This window comes from Mobula birostris, chromosome 5 (assembly GCF_030028105.1).
Source record: "Mobula birostris isolate sMobBir1 chromosome 5, sMobBir1.hap1, whole genome shotgun sequence".
Classification (NCBI taxonomy): Eukaryota; Metazoa; Chordata; class Chondrichthyes; order Myliobatiformes; family Myliobatidae; genus Mobula; species Mobula birostris.
Genome location: NC_092374.1, coordinates 11,737,990 through 11,757,728, shown reverse-complemented (window position 1 = coordinate 11,757,728; position 19,739 = coordinate 11,737,990). Strand labels below are relative to the sequence as shown.

General features: G+C 47.1%; 1 protein-coding gene across 1 annotated transcript in view; it reads right to left on the bottom strand.

Moving 5' to 3' along the window:
- dok7b (docking protein 7b) overlaps positions 1-19,739 on the bottom strand; it is a 101,969-nt gene that overhangs the window by 18,519 nt on the left and 63,711 nt on the right. The window contains exons 6-11 of the mRNA XM_072257439.1: positions 17,702-17,809; positions 16,489-16,596; positions 15,866-16,446; positions 11,424-11,568; positions 3,790-4,665; positions 801-889 (exon numbers count right to left, since the gene is read on the bottom strand). Coding sequence (XP_072113540.1) covers positions 801-889; positions 3,790-4,665; positions 11,424-11,568; positions 15,866-16,446; positions 16,489-16,596; positions 17,702-17,809 — 1,907 coding nt within the window. The remainder of the gene's footprint in view (positions 1-800; positions 890-3,789; positions 4,666-11,423; positions 11,569-15,865; positions 16,447-16,488; positions 16,597-17,701; positions 17,810-19,739) is intronic.

The window sequence follows — 19,739 nt, the reverse complement described above, 5'->3', positions numbered from 1 at the left end:
TGGATGGAACGATCTGTCTGGATGGCATGCAAACAAAAGTTTTTCGCTGCATCTCCAGATGTGTGTCATTAATAAACCAATCACCACCAGCTTTGTCTCCTTTAGCAATCTCAAATTAATGAAATCTTTATAAATTAATACTGAAAGGTTTTGCCCCAAATCTACCCCTTCAACCAGAACAGAACTTTTCTCTTTGGAGCAAAGGAGGATGAGATGAGAAGACACTCGACAGGTGTATAAAATGATAAGAGACATAGATAGGAGTGGACAGCATCATCAGCCAAAAGCTTGGCACAACATCATCGGCCAAAGGACCTGTACTGTGCTGTACTGTTCTAGGTTCTTTGTTGTAGGACAAGGGCAGTCAATGATTGGAAACACCATCACTTGCAGGTTCCCCTTCAGGCCACAAAAAATCTGCTGGAGGAACTCCAGGGGTCAAGCAAAATCGACGGGTCGAAATATCAATGATTCCTCTCCTCCCAGAGATGCTGCTCAACCCACTGAGCTCCTCCAGCAGATTGTGTGTTCCTCCAGATTCCAGCATCCACCGTCTCCAACGTAGCCTTGGCAATGTTTGACTTGGAGATGTGTCACTGTTCCTGTAGTGCCCTTGGGTTTAGATGCTGAAGTTGCCTCAACACCAGCTTTCATCTGAAGGACTGAACAAGAAGGTATCTTACCACCTCCTTCTTCTCCAAGGCATTCAAAGTTGGTCAATAACTGCAATACTCATTGCCCCACAAATGAATATAGATAAAAGACCAGCCACAGTGGGCACAGCTCTGTCTATACCTCACCTCCAACTGTTTCTCCATTGGAAGAGACTCCATGAGTTCATACATCTGTCCCATTTTCTGCTTCTCGTCCTTTTTCGTTGTTTTTTTATCTGTGGTAAGAGAGCATGAATACTTCTATGTAATGTGTCTTCAAACAGAGATATTCCTTCTGAACTACTTGTATTTGAGCAAGTTTACACAGTGCACCACCCTTTTCCAAAAGAGCCTTTGTGGTGTTCATGGCCAACCACGATCACCACCATTACCTTCCTGACATGGCTACAATACAATACCATTGGAAAATTCGGCCAGTCACTAAGTTAGTGTTCCATCAAATACCATACCCATCCTCAGGAAAATTAGGGGATGTTCTCTCTGTCCACGCAACTGCACCCAAATGGAGTTTAGTTCTCAGTAATGGGAGGCGGCGGGGAGAGTGGTTTCTCTCCTTGGTGAAAGGATTTTGATGATGTGAGTGGGGAGAAACCACTTCAAACAGAGGCTCAATGACCAGAGGTCAAAAAGAGAAAGAAACTTCCTCAGGTAAGATGGGCTGATGCCAGGGGTTGTGAAAGTTGCCAAGATCTCAACAAGCTCATCAATCCTCTCTGAGGAAGGCAGCCTCCATCTTGCATCTGAGCCCAATCTTATACCGGCTGCCCTCCCAAACTAGTGGTCCACTCCAAATGTTAGCCGAAGTCACTTGGGCAGCCCAGTCCCTCTGCAGGCAGGCAGGACCTCTTTGAAAGCACCTCCTAGACCCACATCTGCTGCCAAGAAGAGGAAGGTTCAAGGCTACAGGTTCCCCATGAGGTTACAAGTCATGCCCCATGTAAAATTGGCATTGTGTACCAACCATTACCACATCATCACTGGATCTCCCTCTCCAACAGCACTGAGGTTACCTTCACTGAAAAGATAAGTAAACTCAATGGCCGATAAATACTGGCCACACCTCGAGAATGAATACAATAATACTTAATAAAATTCGCAGAAAAAGTAGAGTGTACAGCTTTCCATTGTAACTGCTGGTTACGGTTTAGGTTTTAACTTGCAGAATCCAAATCAATCCCCAGATTAAGAATGTGCTGCCAGACTTCTGTGTTCTTGAGGTAAAGATACAATGCTATTGGGAGATTTAAAATTTAGATCCAGTGTTGACTGCCAAACAGTTTATTCACGATGGAGTGAAATTTTCAGAGGAACCTGCTGGAGAAGGTCTTCCAGTATCTCTGTCCTTGTCTTCCTTGACGAAAAGAGGTTGTGGCTTTGGGAGGTGAGTGCTGTACACCACAGTGCATTATTTGGCCCCATCAGTCACTAACATTCTTGAGAGCTTCTGTAATCACCACTTTCTCATGTCCCTCCCATTCACCTCCTCACTGCCGTAGCTTGTCAACATTTGGAGTCAGGTGTGAAGGCCAGAGGTGTCAGAGAATCAGAGACCAGGAGGCATCCAACAGAGAGTCAATGACAAGAGATGGGGAGGTATGTAAAAACAGACAAGAATTATAACCACTCATGGGGACTCAAATTGTAAAATTACTATTAGAACAATCTGCAGATGTCACTCCTAATGCTGAGTGCATGTCAGTCCATAAAAACAGATCAGGTTAAAACCAAAGTGAATTAAAATAGTCATGCAAAAAGAGATTTCCAAACAGAAAGAAGACACAATCACACAGACAAGTGTTGGGAGATTTATCTTTATTGGTGACAAAGAGGATATTATAAACAGCACACAACGTAGGAACACAATTCTGTCAGAGGTGGTTCTTCAGAGGAAGGTAGAAACGATGAGAGATGGGATAACAGATACTCCAGCAGGTGATGGGTTAATTGTATACCCAGTAGTCATGCAGCTGTGGGATTATAAATACTGGGTTCAAAGGGAACACCAACAAGTAACAATCAGCAGAGAGGTGAGGTAGTCAGGTTGGTGGAAACACCAGTAAAAATGGGTCATTTGGGAGGACCAGCAGGCAATGGTCTGCATGGAGGCCATTAAGTCATGCATTTCATGATTTACATTAGGATACGTGGAAATACTAGACGATAGCATGGGTGAGGGTGCGAGTGGGTGGTGGGATGGGTGAAGGTACCAGAAGATACTGGAAGTAGAGGGAGTGTTACAAGGAATCACTGGAGCCTTGCTCAGCTAATGGGCTCCCCAGCACCTCAACTTAACATCTTCAGCCTTCTATCAGCTCAATACCACCACCCCTCCACTTTCCTAACAGTCAATCGACAGTTTCTAATCCTCCTCCTTCGATCACCCAGCTCTCTTTGTGCTATAATTATTGACAGAGACCACAAGCATGAAACCCACGATGGGGAACAGGAGAGGTGAGTGGTTTAAATGGTGGGGAAAATGGGATGAGCAGTTTGGACAGAGTGGAACGGAGGGCGACTGATGAAATGGTGGTGAGTGGTTTGGCCAGTGGAGAAGGGACATTGGGGACTCTGATGGACACAGGAATACTTGAGACTGGAGATTACAGTAACTCAGCAGTCAGCACTCCACAGATCCACTCCCAGATCCCAGAAATAAATAGGAGGGTTAGTTGTCTTCAGTAAGCTGCGTCTAGCAAAGGTAGATGGCAAAAGAATCATCGGGAGCAGCGGGTTTGACAGTCACATGACAGGCAACAATCTGCAGGGCTACAGAACATGGGTCAATGGGATTTTCTATGCTGGGAGCTAGCATATTGACTTGTTGGCCCAAATAGCCTCATAGTGGCGCATCCAAAGCATTAGGCTGGAGTTGATGGAAATGGGAAACAGGGAGTCAGGTGGAAGAATGGTTTGAAGGGCTTGCTCTGAGAGCCAACATAGCCTCAGTGGGCCCAATAGCTGCCATCTCTGTCCTATGGAATTGGACTATGGAGAAACAGAAGGACTGGTGGACAACGGGAATTATCTATTTTATTTATTGCTGTTCAGATGGTTTGGTAAAGGGACCTCATGAATGGGGAGGAGAGGTAACTAACAGTCAACAGTGTTGATTTACCTTCAGTTATATCGCTGCGTTCATTTGGCGCTGCCTTCCAAGAGGTGGCCTCATATTCCGCAAGCTCCTGTTTCGCTGTCCTCAGCTTCGAGAGTTGCTGGCCTTGCCTGCTCGCCCATCTCCTCACACCCTCAGGCTCATGGTCCCGAACACGCAGGCTGTCTCCGATGCTCTCCGGGTCTCTGGACTTGAGAGCAGGGGCCTGCGGAAACTGGTAGGGCTCGGCAGCTGAGCCGAGGCTGTTCGCCCGGTGGCCGGCAAGGCCCCTGGTTCCGGGAAAGGTACGCGCCTTGCTCATTGCAGCAAGCAGTGGGCCGGGCACAGCGATGGCCTCGTATGCACCTCGGACGCTTTCCAGTGCTCCCCAAAGACGGCCCAGTGGCCGGTAGCCGTGGCTCCAGCCAGAAGCGTCTCCCAGTCCTGGTTTGGAATGATGTGCCGTCACCATGGTTTCATATACGGGGGAGCCGAAATGTCTCTGGGGAAGAGCAGTGCCATTGCCTTTGTCACCACCTCCAGGGACCTCAGGCTCCCGTCCAACAGCCACACTGTGCCTGGGAAATCCACCTGGTGCTGTTTTCAATCCTTCCTCCGCGGAATGGCTACGCCTCAGGGTGTGGCCCCTGGCGTCAGGATCCTTACTCAGGGCAGGCTGTCTGGTTCTGGTTACACCAGGATGGCAGCCTCCTTTGTCCCTGGGGTGTCTGGTCCTGAAATCCCACAGCATGCCATATCGCTCTCCAAGAATGCTTTGCCAGCTGACCCGGTCTGTCTGGCTGACTATTCTCGGCTGTTCCCTGCGCTGGATACTCTGCGACCCAAGCAGCCTGGGAAGGCTAACTCTGTCAGCTTTCTCTTTGATTTCAACACCAGTCCCTGCGCCGTGACATAAACAGCCAGATTCATTCGACAGCATATTGAATATTTTTGCAGAAAGGCCAAGAACATTAAAAGCAAAAGACACACCAAGTGCTGGAGGAACTCAGTAAGTCAGGCAGCATCTATAGAGGAAAATAAACAGTCGATGTTTCAGGCCAATATTCTTCATCAGGACTGGAAAGGAAGGGGCAGAAACTCTCTCAAAGATGGGGAGGGGAAGGAGTACAAGCTGGCAGGTGATAGGTAAGACCAGGTGTGGAGGAGGGGATAGGTGGAAGAGGTGAAAGGTTGAAGAAGAATTGCAGATGGAATCTCCCCTTCTCTCCTTCTTGTTTCCATCCCTATTCTGGTTCTCATCTCACCCCTTCTCCTCACCTGCCCTTCATCTCTCTCTACTGCCCCGTCTCCTTCCCTTTTTTCATGGTCCAGTCCCCTCTCCTATCAAATTCCTTCTTCGTCAGCCCTTTACCTCTTCCTCATATCAGCTCCCAGCTTATCGCTTCATCCCCCTTCCTCACCCACCTTCCCCCTCACCTGGTCATACCTATCACCTGCCAGGCCTTCCCCTCCCCCTCACCATCTTATTCTGCCTTCTGCCTCCTTCCTTCCCAGTCTTGATGAGGGTCTCAGCCCGAAAGGTAGAGAGTGGAAAATATTCTGCAGTGGTCGTCTATAAGCCAATAAACGGAAAAAAGTACAAAATGCTGAACTGTTGGTTTTCGAGCAAGATATGGGAATGGGAATTGAGCAGGAAAATCGAATTGGGAGACCATTTGAGGTTTTATTAAACAATGGCATGGATTCAACAGGTTGTCTGTCCAAATGCCTGTCCCAGTTCTTATGACTTCTTCCACTGACAAACAAAGATTTGAGACTTCAACTGTTTATTCCTCACCATAGATGCTGCCTGACCTGCTGAATTCCTCCAACGTTCAATGTGTGTTACTCAAGATTTCCAGCATTTGCAGAATCTCTTGTGTTTAAGGTCACAGTGGTCTAGCCAGGCAATGAATTATTCCACTGGCCATTACATCTCTCCTACACAGGGTCAGAATTTTACAGCACAGAAACAGGCCTTGCGGCCTACCATGTCTACACTTTGCCCTTCCACACTGCTTCCATCTGCCCACATTAGACGGAATCCTAAGCATTATATTCCATCGTATTTATTTATTTATTTTATTTAGAGGTACAGGAATAGCCCCTTCCGGCCCTTTGAGCCACGCTGTCCAGCAACCGTCAACGACTCCGATTTAACCCACATCTAATCATGGGACCACTTAATCTACCCGGCATGTCTTTGGACTGTGGGAGGAAACTGGAGCACCCGGAGAAAACCCACACATTCTATGGGGAGCACAGACAGACTCCTTACAGTGGATGGCGGGATTGAGCTCTGAATTCCGATGGCCCAAGCCGTAATCGCGTCGCGCCAACTGCTACGCTACAAAATGTCCTGAGATCTCGATGTTTCCTTTGATCTATTTAAATGCCCAGCCATGTGGAGAACATTTTCAGCACAAGGTGATGAGAAAGGACTGCAAATTAAAGTGCCGGGTTAAGTTACTCTGTTTAATTGCCACCACCCTTCTATGATTGCTGAGGGAATACGTCCAAACCAGGAGCTTTGATATGTGAGAGGGTGCATGCCGCAACATATTAACATCTTGTCCCAGAGTGTTTGGGTCCAGGTCACTCCAAAATGTGCCAAAGGGACTGCACTGTACTGTATGGAGTGTTCCATGTTCTACTCAGTGACCACTTTATTAGGTACACCTGTGCACCTGCTCATTAATGCAAATATCTAATCAGCCAATCATGTGGCAGCCATTCAATGCATAAAAGCATGCAGACACGGTCAGGAGGCTCATTTGTTGTTCAGACCAAACATCAGAATGGGGGAGAAATGTGATCTAAGTGACTTTGACCATGGAATGATTGTTGATGGCAGATGGTGTGTTTTCAGTATCTCAGAAACTGTTGATCTTTTGGGATTTTCAAGCCCAACAGTCTCCAGAACAGGGATTCCCAAACAGGGGTCCATAGAACCTTTTGCTTAATGGAGTGGTCCATGACATAACAAAGGTTGGGAACCCCGTGCTGTAGTGTTTGAAGAGAATAGTGCAAAAATAAAATAAAAAATCCAGTGAGTGGCAGTTCTGTGTGGACAAAAACACTGTTAATGAGAGAGGCCAGAGGAGAATGGCCAGATGGGTTCAAACTGACAGGAAGGCGACAATAACTCAAATAACCACACGTTACAACAGTGGTGTGCAGAAGAGCATCTCTGAACACACAATACATCAAACCTTGAAGTGGATGGGATACAGCAGCAGAAGACCATGAGCATACACTAGGAGGTATCTGATAAACTGGCCACTGAGTGAAAGATCTGAAGCTCATTCAGCCACCTGCCTCGCACCAGGTCCCCTTCACCATTCACACACTGCTTGCTAGCCTCTGTTGGCTGCCTGTTTGAAAATTCCCACCTTTGTTGTCAAGTTCCTTGATAATTTTTCCCTCTCTCTGGCTAGAGAGAGGGGCCATCATTTTAAGGTGAGTGGGTGAAAATATAAGGGGAGAACTCGGAGGTGAGTTTTTTTTTACATCGACTGTTGAATGTGTGGAATACCTTGTCACGGCTGGTGGTAGAGTCAGATACATAAAGGGGCATTTAAGAAAGGCTTAGATAGGAACATGGATGAAAGAAAAATGAAGAGTTATGTGAAAGAGAAGGGCTAGATTGATCTTGCATGGGTTATAGGTTAGCACATGATTGTGAGCAGAAGGGCTTTTACTGTGCTGTGCTGTAATGCTCTACGTTTATGTTTAAATTCAGAGTTTATTTTTATTTCATTGCTGAAACCAAACCCAAACTTAACCTAACTACAGCCAATTAAAAGCTGATTTGAATCCAAGGACTCTGACGTTATTGAAGAACTGACCCCAAGCAAACCACCGGGATTATAGCAATCTCAAACACTTCCAATGATCAATAACAGAGGACATGTGAGCTGGGTTCTTGATTAGTAAGGGTATCAAAGGTCATGGAGAGAGAAGACAATGGCTTGAGAGGGAAAGTAAATCAGTCGTGATGGAATGGCAGAGCAGGCTCAATGGCCTGAAACTGCTTCTATGTCTTATGGTCTTATAGTCTATGTTATATAACATTATGCAAGAAGTTCCCAGAGGCTCTGGAAACTTTTTTTTAAATCAGCATTGGAGAAGTTAGCCCAATGCTGATAAAAGGTTTCTAAAGTCTCTATCTGCAGGGGAGAATGCCCCATAGCAGAAAATGTTCACAAGCACAATTATTCCAATGTAGTTCCTATTGGTTGGAATCAATTTGTGTACAGCAAGATCCCGTAATCAACAATAGGATCATAACGATGTAATATGTGATTCTGACTGGGTATACTGTACATGGTTACATATTACAGCTCAGGGCGTCAAGAGTTCAGAGTTCAATTCCAGCAGCAATCATAAGGAGTCTGTATGCCCTTCCCATAGAATGCTTGGGTTTTCCCCGGGTGCTCTGGTTTCCTCCCACAGTCCAAGTAATGGGTAGGTTAATTAGTCATTGTAAATTGTCCCTTCATTAGGTTACGGTTAACAGGGTTTTTAGGGATTAATTAGTATTAATTGGTATTGATAGTCATTGTAAATTGTCCATTAGTTTAGGATTAACTCGGGGCTTTTAGGGATTAATTAGTATTAATTGGTATTAATTAGTCATTGTAAATTGTCCCTTCATTAGGTTAGGGTTAATGTGGTTTTTAGGGATTAATTAGTATTAATCGGTATTAATTAGTATTGTAAATTGTCCCTTCATTAGGTTAGGGTTAATGGCGTTTTTAGGGATTAATTAGTATTAATTGGTATTAATTAGTCATTGTAAATTGTTCATTGGGTTACAGTTAACTCGGGGGTTTTAGGGATTGCAGGGCAATGCGGCTCGATGGGCTGGAACGACCTAGTTCGTGCTCTATCTCTAAATAAATAAAAACAACACTGCCTTGTTCCTTTTTTTTGGAAACAGTACCTTGGGTTCCTTTACATCCATCCAGGAGTAGAAGGTGCCCTTCATCCAGACTGTTACTTCATCGGATGAAAGGTCTTGGCTCGAAACGTTGACTGTTTATTCATTTCCACGGGTGCTGCCTGACCTGCTGAGTCCCTCTAGTATTTTGTGTGTGTTACTGTGGATTTCCAGCATCTGCAGAATCCCTTGTGTTTAGAAGGTGCCTTCAAGTTAATGCCCTCACATACAAGACCTCGCTTGCAGCTGCATTCCGTCAGGTCAGATCAGATCAATTTTATTTTTGTCACATATACAGTGAAATATATCGTTTCTGCTAACAGCTAACACAGTCCAAGGATGTGCCGGAAGCAGCCCGCAAGTGTTGCCACACGTTCTGGCGCCAACACAGCAATCCTACGTAGCTCAGCAAACAGCATAAGCAACAACAATGTAACAGCAATACAAGCCCTCTTCCTGCCTCCCAGCCAGGGTTACTCAGTCGTGGGCAAGATATGTTGGCACCAGAACATGTGGCAACACTTGTGGGCTGCCCCCAACACATCCTCAGACTGTGTTGGTCATTGACACAGACGACGCATTCACTATATGTTTCAATATTTTGAAGCACATGTGGCAAAAAAGCTAATCTTTATCTTTAATCAAAATACTGGGGACCATAATGACTCGTTCATTCTTACCTGGAACAGCAAAGATTGATGAGGCTCCCAGTTGTAAAGCTGTTGTTCCCTGCACAATTACAAATAAAAGAACTGTTGTTAAAAGTGTTTTGCAAATTATGAAGTAAAAAGAGTTTGTCACACAAAACACTCAGCAGGTCGAGCAGCATCTGTGGAGGGAAATGGACAGTGGGCGTTTCAGGACAAGACCCTTCCTCTGGACTGATGAAGGGACTAGGCCTGAAACATCGATTGTCCACTCCACTTCACAGATGCTGCCTGACCTGCTGAGTTCCTCCAGCATTTTGTGTGTTACTCCAGATGTCAGCATCTGCAGTCTTTAATGCCTCTGGTCTGAGGCATCGTACAACACTGAAACAGGCCCCTCGACCCACCATACCCAAGTAACCACCAATACTGAACCCATTTACCCTCAGGACTCAAGAGCCTCAGATTCAAGAACAGTTACTACCCCTCAACCATCAGGCTCTTGAATAGAAGGGGATAACTACACGTTCTTGCCCCATCATTGAAATGTTCCTACAACCAATGATTTCACTTGAAGGACTCTATCTCTTTATCTCACATTCTCATTATTTATTGCTATTCATTTATATTTGCATTTGCTCAGTTTGTTGTCTTCTGCACTCTGGTTGATCATTCATTGATCCTGTTATAGTTACTATTCTACAGATTTGCTGAGTATGGCCACAGGAAAATGAATCTCGTGTTTGTATATGGCGACAGATACGTACTTTGATAATCAAATTTACTTTGAACCTCTATGTCTCAGCAATTCAGAATCAGAATCAGGTTTAATATCATTAACATATGCCGTTAAATGTCTTGCTTTGCGTAAGAAATATACTGCATATTAAAAAGCAATTTCAGTAAGTAATGCAAAAGGAAAGCAAAACCAGTGAGGTAGTGTTTATGGGTTCATTGCTCCTTCAGAAACCGATGGCAGAGGGTTAGAAGCTGTTCCGAAAACATTGAGTACGCGTCTTCAACAGTTGCATTCAAGTACATCTGAATACTTCCTAAATGTTGTGAGGGTCTCTGCCTCCACCATCCTCCCAGACAGTCAACTCCAGATTTCAACCTCCCTTTGAGTGAAAAAGAAAATCCACTCCCCCTTTCCACCCCAAGAGGCACACTGTATGATACCTGGGAGTATCAAGTCTATTAACATTCAGAGTGGGGTCACCTGCACCCAGCGTTCCATCCAGGCCAAGTTATTTATGCTATCATAAGACCACAAGACATAGGAGCAAAATTAGGCCATTCAGCCCACTGAGTCTGCCCTGCCATTCAGTCCTGGCTGATTTATTATCCTTTTCAACCCCATTCTCCTGTCTTCTCCCCATAACCTTTGACCCACTTACTAAACAAGAATCTGCCACATGCCTCATTCTTGATCAGTATTAGGTGTTTGAGATTGTTATTGTGCCAGTGGTCTGCTTGGGGTTAGTTCCAAGATAATTTCTGAGTCCTTGGATTCAAATCTGTTTTGGATTGGCTGTAATTAGGTCAAGGTTGGATTGTTTTTTAGGTTAGGAAAGGTGCCCAGTCACTCAGCAATGAAACAAAATAAATTTGGATTCTAATCATCAAGATCCCTTTCTTCAAGCTTACAATATTACAGCACAGTACAGGCCCTTTGGCCCACAATGTTCTGCCAACCTTAGAACCTACTCCAAGAAAAATCTGACTTTTCCTTTCACGTAGCCCTGAAGTTTTCTGTCATTCATGTGCCTATCTAAGGGTTTATTAAATGTATCAGTCTTCACACAACACAGAACAATAACAGCAAACCAACACTCTTTCACACCCTCCCAAATCCTCTTACACACAGGTCTCCAACCACAAGGCAGGCTGCCTCCAGACCTCTTGTCCTTGGCCTAAGACTCTCAAACTCACAGATGTAGGGTCATAAATCTTCAATCCCTGGCCCGAACACCCAGACATCAGGACTACAACCTCCTGTCACTGGCCTGGACTTGTCCTCTACTATATAGACTCATTGGCTTCAGTCTTTGTCCTTTTGGGCTTTCTACCTCCAGACTCGCAGAACTCTGGGTATTGACTCCAGGACTTGCCGATCACAGGTTTGACCTTTGGACCTCGACCCCAGGACTCACCAGTCATGGGTTTGACCTTCAGGCCTTGACTGTCCTGACCTCCAAGATCATTGACCTTTGACTACAGAGAGCCCCGAGCCTCGAAAGAGGCAGTCAATGTTTTGGGTCTACACCTGCACCGCTCCTGATGAGAGGTCTTGATCTCAACTGACAGCCACCTCCACAGATGTTGCCTGATCTGCTGAGTTCCTCCAGCAGTTTGGCTTTTTTGCAGTAGATTCCTGCAACTGCAGTGTCTTGTCTGCAGGTATTGATTGGAATGGGAGTAAAGCCCTGCTGAACAAATCACTGCCCATAGGTGGTGCTGCTGAACCAGGTGAGCACTTCATGACCGCCGCCAATTGGATCACATCAGTACTGCAAATTGCGATGCCATAGAGTCATACAGCAAGGAAACGAGCCATTCGATCCATCATGTCCATGCTGATCACTAGGCATCAATTCATAACAATCCCACCTTGGCCTAACAATTGGCTGTATCGAGCTTATACGTGCTCTCCACGTCCTCCAAATTTGCTCCAGATGCTCCAGTACTCGTCCACATTCCAAAGATGTATGGTTAGGGTTAGTGAGCTGTACACATGCCATGTTGATGCCAGAAGTGTGGTGACTCTTGCGGGTTGATAAACACACATTAAGGGTTCAAGTTCCTGGCTGTTAACATCTGTGGATCTATCCTGGGCTCAACATATTAATGCAATTACAAAGAAGGCACGACAGTAGCTATACGTATTCCATTATGAGTTTGAGGAAAATTGGTACATACCAAAGACACTCGCAAATTTTTACAGATGTACAGAGGAGCATTCTAACTGGTTGCATCTCCATCTGGTATGGAGGGGCCACTGCACAGGATTGGAAAAAGCTGCAGAAAATTGTAAACTCAGCCAGCACCATCATGGACATGAGCATACCCAGCATTCAGGACACCTTCAAAAGGCGATGCCTGAAGAAGGCAGCATCCATCATTAGGGATCCCATCATGCAGGACATGTCCTCCTCTCATTGCTTTCACCAGGAAGGAGGTACAGGAGCCTGAAGGCACACACTCAATGATTCTTCCCCTCCGACATCAGATTTCTGAATGGACAATGAATCATGAACACCTCCTCAGTATTTTCTCCCTCTCTTTTTGCACTACTTATTTAATTTTCTATTTTGTATCTAATTATCATCATTTATAGTTTCTATTATTACATATTGAAATATACTGCTGCAAAACGGCAAGTTTCACAACAATGCCAGTGATATTAAACCTGATTCTCCCCAACACAATCCCTGCTGATTTGATTTGATGCAAGCTCCGAATTTCATTGTTTGTTTCGATGTATGTGACAAGTAAAGTTAACCTAATCATTAAAATGCTGTCGGCAACTCTGTCTCTCCAACAGTGGGTGTCAGGGACTCTCTCCTCTCTGGATGAGAAAGAAACCTCCCAGATCCCTCTATACCTCTGCCCCCTTACATGTCTGATGAGGATAGGTAGGGTGAGCTAGGGTATTTCTCTTTGGAAGGAAGGAAGATGAGACGTAACTTGATGGAGGTGTACAAGGTTATTTGAAAGGAGTCATAGATAAAGTGGACAGCCAGTGCCTTTTTCCCCAGAGGGGCAATGGCCAATACCAGAGAACATCTGTTTAAGGCAGCAGTTCCCAACCTGGGGTCCTGATCCCTCGGTTAATGGTAAGTCTCCAGGGCATAAGGGAGGTTGGGAATGCCAGGTTTAAGGAAAATGGAGGAATGTTTACTGGAGGTGTCAGAGGTAGGTTATTTCTACAAAGGGAGTGGTGGGTGCCTGGAGTGCACTGCAGGGGATGGTGTTAGAAGCTGATACAATACAAACATTAAAAAGACCTCAATAGGCATGTAGAGGTAAGAAAAATGGAGGGTTGTGAGCTGTGTAGGTGGAAGGGTAGATTGTGCAGATTGATCATGTGTAGCACATACAAAATACTGGAAGAACTCAGCAGGTCAGGCAGCATCGATGTGGGGGGTGGGTGAGAAATAAACAATTGATGTTTCAGACAGAGACCCTTCATCAGGATTGATTGTGGAGTAGGTTTATAGAGGACCACAAACCTGTCGTGGCTTGGAGGTTTGTGTGCCTCAATGACCCGGAGAGCTGTGTTGGCTGGAGTCAGGGCTTGTTGCTTTGGCTCTTGGTAGGGTCAACCATGCCAAACAGGTCAAAGGGTAGAGGCCAGACTAAGAGTGGTCTACTGATCTTCTAGGTTCGGGAGTTCACTCAGGGCTAACAACCCTGAATGGTCAAATAAAACTGTTACAGAAACAGCAATGGAGAATCCTTCTACACCTGAGTGCGATAGTATTCCTGAGTCTCCACCTGGGACTTGCATTGATGACGCTGAACTACATCTGGGGCACCATGGAGAAAATGGCCAAGGACAAAAATGGATGACTTTTAAAGCTGCCCTAAATGCCAGTGGCCTAACAGGCAGTAGGTAAGTACAGTTTATATAGCCAAGCAAAACTTCGTGGGCTGGAGAGTTTATACTGTGCTCCACTGTTCTAAAATCTACTTTCTAATTCTATGTTCTTACAGTACTGGGCAAAAGTCTTAGGCACATATATATAGCTCAGGTGCCTAAGATTTTTGCACAGTTCCTTAGCAATTTTATATATTGCACTGTATTGCTGCCGCAAAAAAGAACAAATTTTATGACACGAGGAATGCAAACACGAGGAAATCTGCAGATGCTGGAAATTCAAGCAACACACATAAAAGTTGCTGATGAACGCAGCAGGCCAGGCAGCATCTCTAGGAAGAGGTACAGTCGACGTTTCGGGCCGAGACCCTTCGTCAGGACATATGTGAGTGATGATAATCCTGATTCTGATATGGGTCTCTGTTCTGGACTGAGAGTCGGAAGGGGACAGGGAGAGGGGAATCATGGCTGGGAAAAGGGGAGGGAGTGGGAAGTACCAGAGAGACATTCTGTAATGATCAATAATCCAATTATCTGGAATCAAATTACCTTGCCTGGTGTCTCAGGGCTGGGTGTGTCTGCAGAGGTGCCACTCCCCCCAACTCCTGCCCCTGCCTCTGGCACTCCTTCTCTGCCACCTGTCCCCTGCCCCTCCCATGGCACTCCACCCTCACTATTCTCAACCACCTTTTGCTCCCGCCAGAATTACAAACTCACTCTCCGCTCTACGCTGACAAATAAAGTACTGTGCTGCAACTTGCTACACAGGACAGTAACAAATTTTACCAATTTTTAATCAAAACACAATAGAAAGCACCCCATTTTTTGACTGCAACACTCACAAAATACTGGAGGAACTCAGCAGGTCAAGCAGCATCTATGGAAATGAACAAACAGTCGACGTTTCGGGCTGAGACGCTTCTTCAGCACTGAAAAGGAAGGGGGAAGACACCAGAATAAAAAGATGGGGGGAGGGGAAGGCAGACTGCCTAGAAGGTGATAGGTGAAGCCAGGAGAGTGGATGAAGTGAGAAGCTGGAGGTGATAGGACAGAAGAGTGGATCATGGGAGAAAGGAACAGAGGTGGGGCACCGGGGGAGGTGACAGGCAGATGAGGAGAAAAGGTAAGAGGGGGAACCAGAGGGGGGAATTGAACAAGAGGGAAGGGGAGGGCGAATTTGATGTTCATACGATCAGGTTGGAGGTTACCCAATTGGAATATGAGGTGTTGCTTCTCCAGCCTGAGGGTGGCAGTAGAGGAGGCCATGGACTGACATTTTGGAATGGGAATGGGGATTGGAATTAAAATGGTTAGCCACCGGGAAATCCCACTTGCTGCGGATGGAGTGCAGATGCTGGGTAAAACAGTCCCCCTTTTTTTATGTTGGGTCTCACCAACGTAGAGGAACACTGGATACAGTAGACAGATCCTACAGATTCGCAGGTGAAGTATGCCTCACCTGGAAGGACTGGTTGTGGCCCTGATTGGAGGTGGGGGGAGGTGATCAATGGGCAGGTGTAGCACTTCTTCCATTTCCAGTAGTTCGTGCCAGGAGGGAGATTAGTGGGGAGGGACGAGTGGACAAGGGAATCCCGGAGGGAGCGATCCCTGTGGAAAGTGGAGGGGTTGGTGGAGGGGGGGGAGGAGGTAAAGATGTGTTTTGTGATAGAATCCCAGTGAAAATGGTGAATTATTTGCTGGATGTGGAGGCTATTGACACTTGGTACACAGGATTATAACAAACTTGGCCGCAGAAAATATCTTATCCTTTTGACTGTCACTTGGTATACAGAACAGTAATAAGCAACATGAACTGATTCTGATACAATTGTTTTTGACTAACTCTGTGCACAAGACAGTAACAAGGAATGGAAGGCGAATTGTGTTAGCACAATGTTTGAGGTGACCTACCTTTAGTCCCCCACAGCTCTGACAGGCAGTAGTGAACGGCTGCCCTGTTCCGAGCTCACAGCTCTCACACTGCAGGACTGAAATGCCAGGGCCGCCCCCGGGCTCCCCCGCCTGGCCCGCGGGTCTCAGCCGCAACCAGGCCGCCAGGAAGTCCGCAGGGATCTCTCCGCCCGAGTCGCCCGCGCCTTCGGGAGCCGCCGCCTGCTCAGCCGGGCCGGGGACAGACAGGACGCTGCGGGGTGTGTCGTAGTGATGGTGTATGGGGGCAGACGGTCGACCGTACTCGAGGCCAGGGCTCCTAGGGGCCCGCAGAGAGGGCAAGCTGAGTTGCGAGCCGAAGTCGTCAGCCAGGCTGCCGGCGCACGACGAGGAGGAGAAGCTTCCGGTGGCAAAGCCGCTGTCCGACGAGCTCTGCCGGCCCACCTCCTGCAGCTTGCGGGGGCGCGGTGGCTTGGCAGCGGGGGCCAGAGGAGGGGGAGGCGGGTGGTGGGGGGCGGCCCCAGTCCCGGCTCCCCTCAGACCCCCCCTCCCCGCTGTCTCCATCAGAGACATCTCATCGACCAGGCCCGGTGGCCTGGAGGCTGGTGGCGGAGGCATCAGCAGCATTGGGTCCGGGGGGCCACCAGCCACCAGCTGCTCCGGCCACAGGGTGAGGCGGCTGCCCACACTGGCACTGTCTGACTGGCTGGTGTCTGAGGACCCGGTTGAGCTGGAGAGGCTCCGGTCGTCTCCTGTAACGGGCACAGAGAGGGGGAGGTGGGAAAGGGGGTGGGCAGGGTTGTACATGAGTGGGGAGTGGGGATGAGGGTGAGAGGAGGGGAAGAGAGGGAGCAGGATGGAAGTGAAAGAGGGAAAGGGACAGGAGTGAGGGGGTGGTGCAGGAACGAGTGAGGGGGTGGTGCAGGAACGAGAGAGAGGGCAGTGCAGGGGGAGAGGGATGGGGTCAGAGGGGTGAAGGGGAAGAGATGGGGTGGGGGAGAGATGGAGTGGAGGGAAAGAGAGGGGGTGGAGAGGTGAGAGGGGATGGCGGGGAAGAGATAGGGTGGAGGGATGGAGGGAAATAGGGGAGGTGGATTGAGGGTGGAGGGGGAGAGGGGGTGAAGGGGAAGAGATGGAGCGGAGGGGCGAGAGGGCGTGAAGGGGGAGAGATGAGGTGGAGAGGAGAGAGGGGGTGGAGGGAAAGGGGGTGGAGGGGAGAGAGGGGGTTGAGGGGAAGAGAGGGGGTGGAGAGATGGAAGGGGGGAAAGAGAGGGGGCAGGGTGGAAGAGAGGTGCATCAGCTGAGGACCCACTGAGCCACATGTCACTGTGTATTCTGCCCAGATTGTCTACAGTAATATCGTTCCCCACCCCCCACCCTTTACCAGTTTCCGCAGCTCAGGAACACTGTGGTGCAGCGGGTAGAGTTGCCGTCTCACACCTGCAGAGCCCAGCTTCAATCCCGACCTCCAGCACTGTCAGTCTGTGGCCGATGGTCAGTGGTGACTGAATGGGCCACAGGGCCTGTTCCCTGCTGTAGCTATAACTCTATTGATCCAAAAGCCATGAGACAACGAATAGTTCTATCGCTACAGCTCAATAAAACAGGCTAGTTATTGTACAACCAGCTTCCACAAGTAAGCTGTGATAATGTCAGATAAAATGCTCGAATGAGGATAAACATGAGGAGCATATGACAAAAACAGGCCCTTCAGTCCATCAAGTGTGTATGGACCATCAATCACCCAGTAGCATCCTCCTGAATGTCTGGAGGGCCCATTCCTGTGCAGTCATGGGACCGTTGACCCTTGACCCTTGACCCAACTCACCCAGGCTGACCAAGGTTCTACATTCTTACCTCCACTGCTGTGCCGACTGGACTGTGACAGAATACTTAATCGTTTCTCCAGCTCCAGGGCCTCGTGGCTGATCCTCTCCTCGATGGAGGCTGGGCTCATACTGGGATCTACAATGCGATGGGAGAGAGTAGGTTTCCAAGTGCACTCGGCTGGCCTTCATTCACAGTTTTCCATCTTCTGTATGTAACACATTGACCTGCTTATCAAAAATCCCCAGCTGTTCCCAGACTGGGTGCCCAGTACACTAACCATCCGATATTAGGGTAGCTGATGGGTTCAAAGTTCGAAGTACATTTATTATCAAAGTATGTAAACTCAGGGTACTTGGAGACTAATGATAAAGTAAGTCAATGTCAGCAGGGTTTCTGTGAAGAGAAATCTTGCCTGAAAAATCTGTTAGAGTTCTTCGGGGAGGTAACAAGCAGGGTGGTCAAAGGAGAGGCAGTGGATGTCATTTACTTGGATTTTCAGAAGGCCTTTGATAAGGTGCCACATGTGAGGCTGCTTAACAAGATAAAATCCTATGGCGCTACAGGAAGATACTGGCATGGATAGCGTATTAGCTGACAGGCAGGAGGCAGCGAGTGGGAATAAAGGGGCCTTTTCTGGTTGGCTGTCAATGACTACTGGTGTTCCTCAGAGGTCAGTATTGGGACCGCTACTTTTCACGTTGTTTGACAATGATTTGGATAATGGAATTGATGGATTTCTGGCAAGGTTTGCGGATGTTACCAAGATAGGGAGAGGGGTAGATAGTGCTGAGGAAACAATGCAATTGCAGCAAGACTTAGACAGATTGGAAAGATGGACAAAAAAGTCGCGGATGGAATACAGTGTTAGGAAGTGTATGGTAATACATTTTGGTAAAAAGAACAATAGTGCAGAGTATTATCCAAATGGAGAGAAAATTCAAACATCAGATTTGCAAAGGGACTTGGGAGTCCTTGTGGAAGACTCCCTGAAGGTTAATTTACAGGTTGAGTCTGTGGTAAAGAAGGCAAATCCAATGTTGGCATTTATTTCAAGGGGAACAGAATATAAAAACAAGGAGATAATACTGAGCCTTTATAAGACACTAGTCAGGCCACACTTGGAGTATCGTCTCCATATCTCAGAAAGGATGTGTTGTCATTGGAGAGAGTCCAGAGGAGGTTCACGAGGATGATTACAGGAATGAAGGGGTTAACATAGGAGCATTTGGCAGCGTTAGGCCTGTCCTCACCGGAACTTAGAACAAAGTGGGGAGACCTCATTGAAACCTACCGAATGTTGAAAGGACTAGATAGGGTGGATGTGGAGAGGATGTTTCCTATGGTGAGGGTTACCAGAACTAGAGGGCACAGCCTCAAAATTGAGGGGTGACCCTCTAGTACAGAGGTAAGGAGGGTTTTGTTTTTAGTTAGAGAGTAGTTAATCTGTATAATGCTTTGCCACAGACTGCAGTGGAGGCCAAATCCTTGGGTATGTTTAAAGCAGAAATTGATAGTTTCAAAGGATATGGCGAGAAGGCGGGTGTATGGGGTTGAGTGGGATCCGGGATCAGCCATGATGGAATGGTGAAGTGGACTCGATGGGCTGAATGGCCTAATTCTGCTCCTATGTCTTATGGTCTTATATACAACCTTGAGACCCGTCTCCTTACAGACAGCCACAAAACAAAGAAACCCAATGATGGCTCTGGGCCTGTATTCACTAGAATTCAGAAGAATGAGGAATGACCTCATTGAAACCTATCGAATGGTAAAAGGCCTGGATAGAGTGGATGTGGATAGGATGTCTCCTGTGGTGGGACAGTCTCAGACCAGAGGACACAGCCTCAGAATAGAGAGGCCTCCTTTTAGAACAGAGATGAGGAGGAATTTCTTTAGCCAGAGAGTGGGGAATCTGAGGAAATCTTTGCCACAGGCAGCTTAGGAGGCCAAGTCTTTATGTATGTTTAAGGCAGAGGTTGATGGAGTCTTGAATGGTCAGGGCATGAAGGGATATGGAGCAAAGGAGAGAGATGGGGACTGAGAGGAAAACCGGATCAGGCAGAGT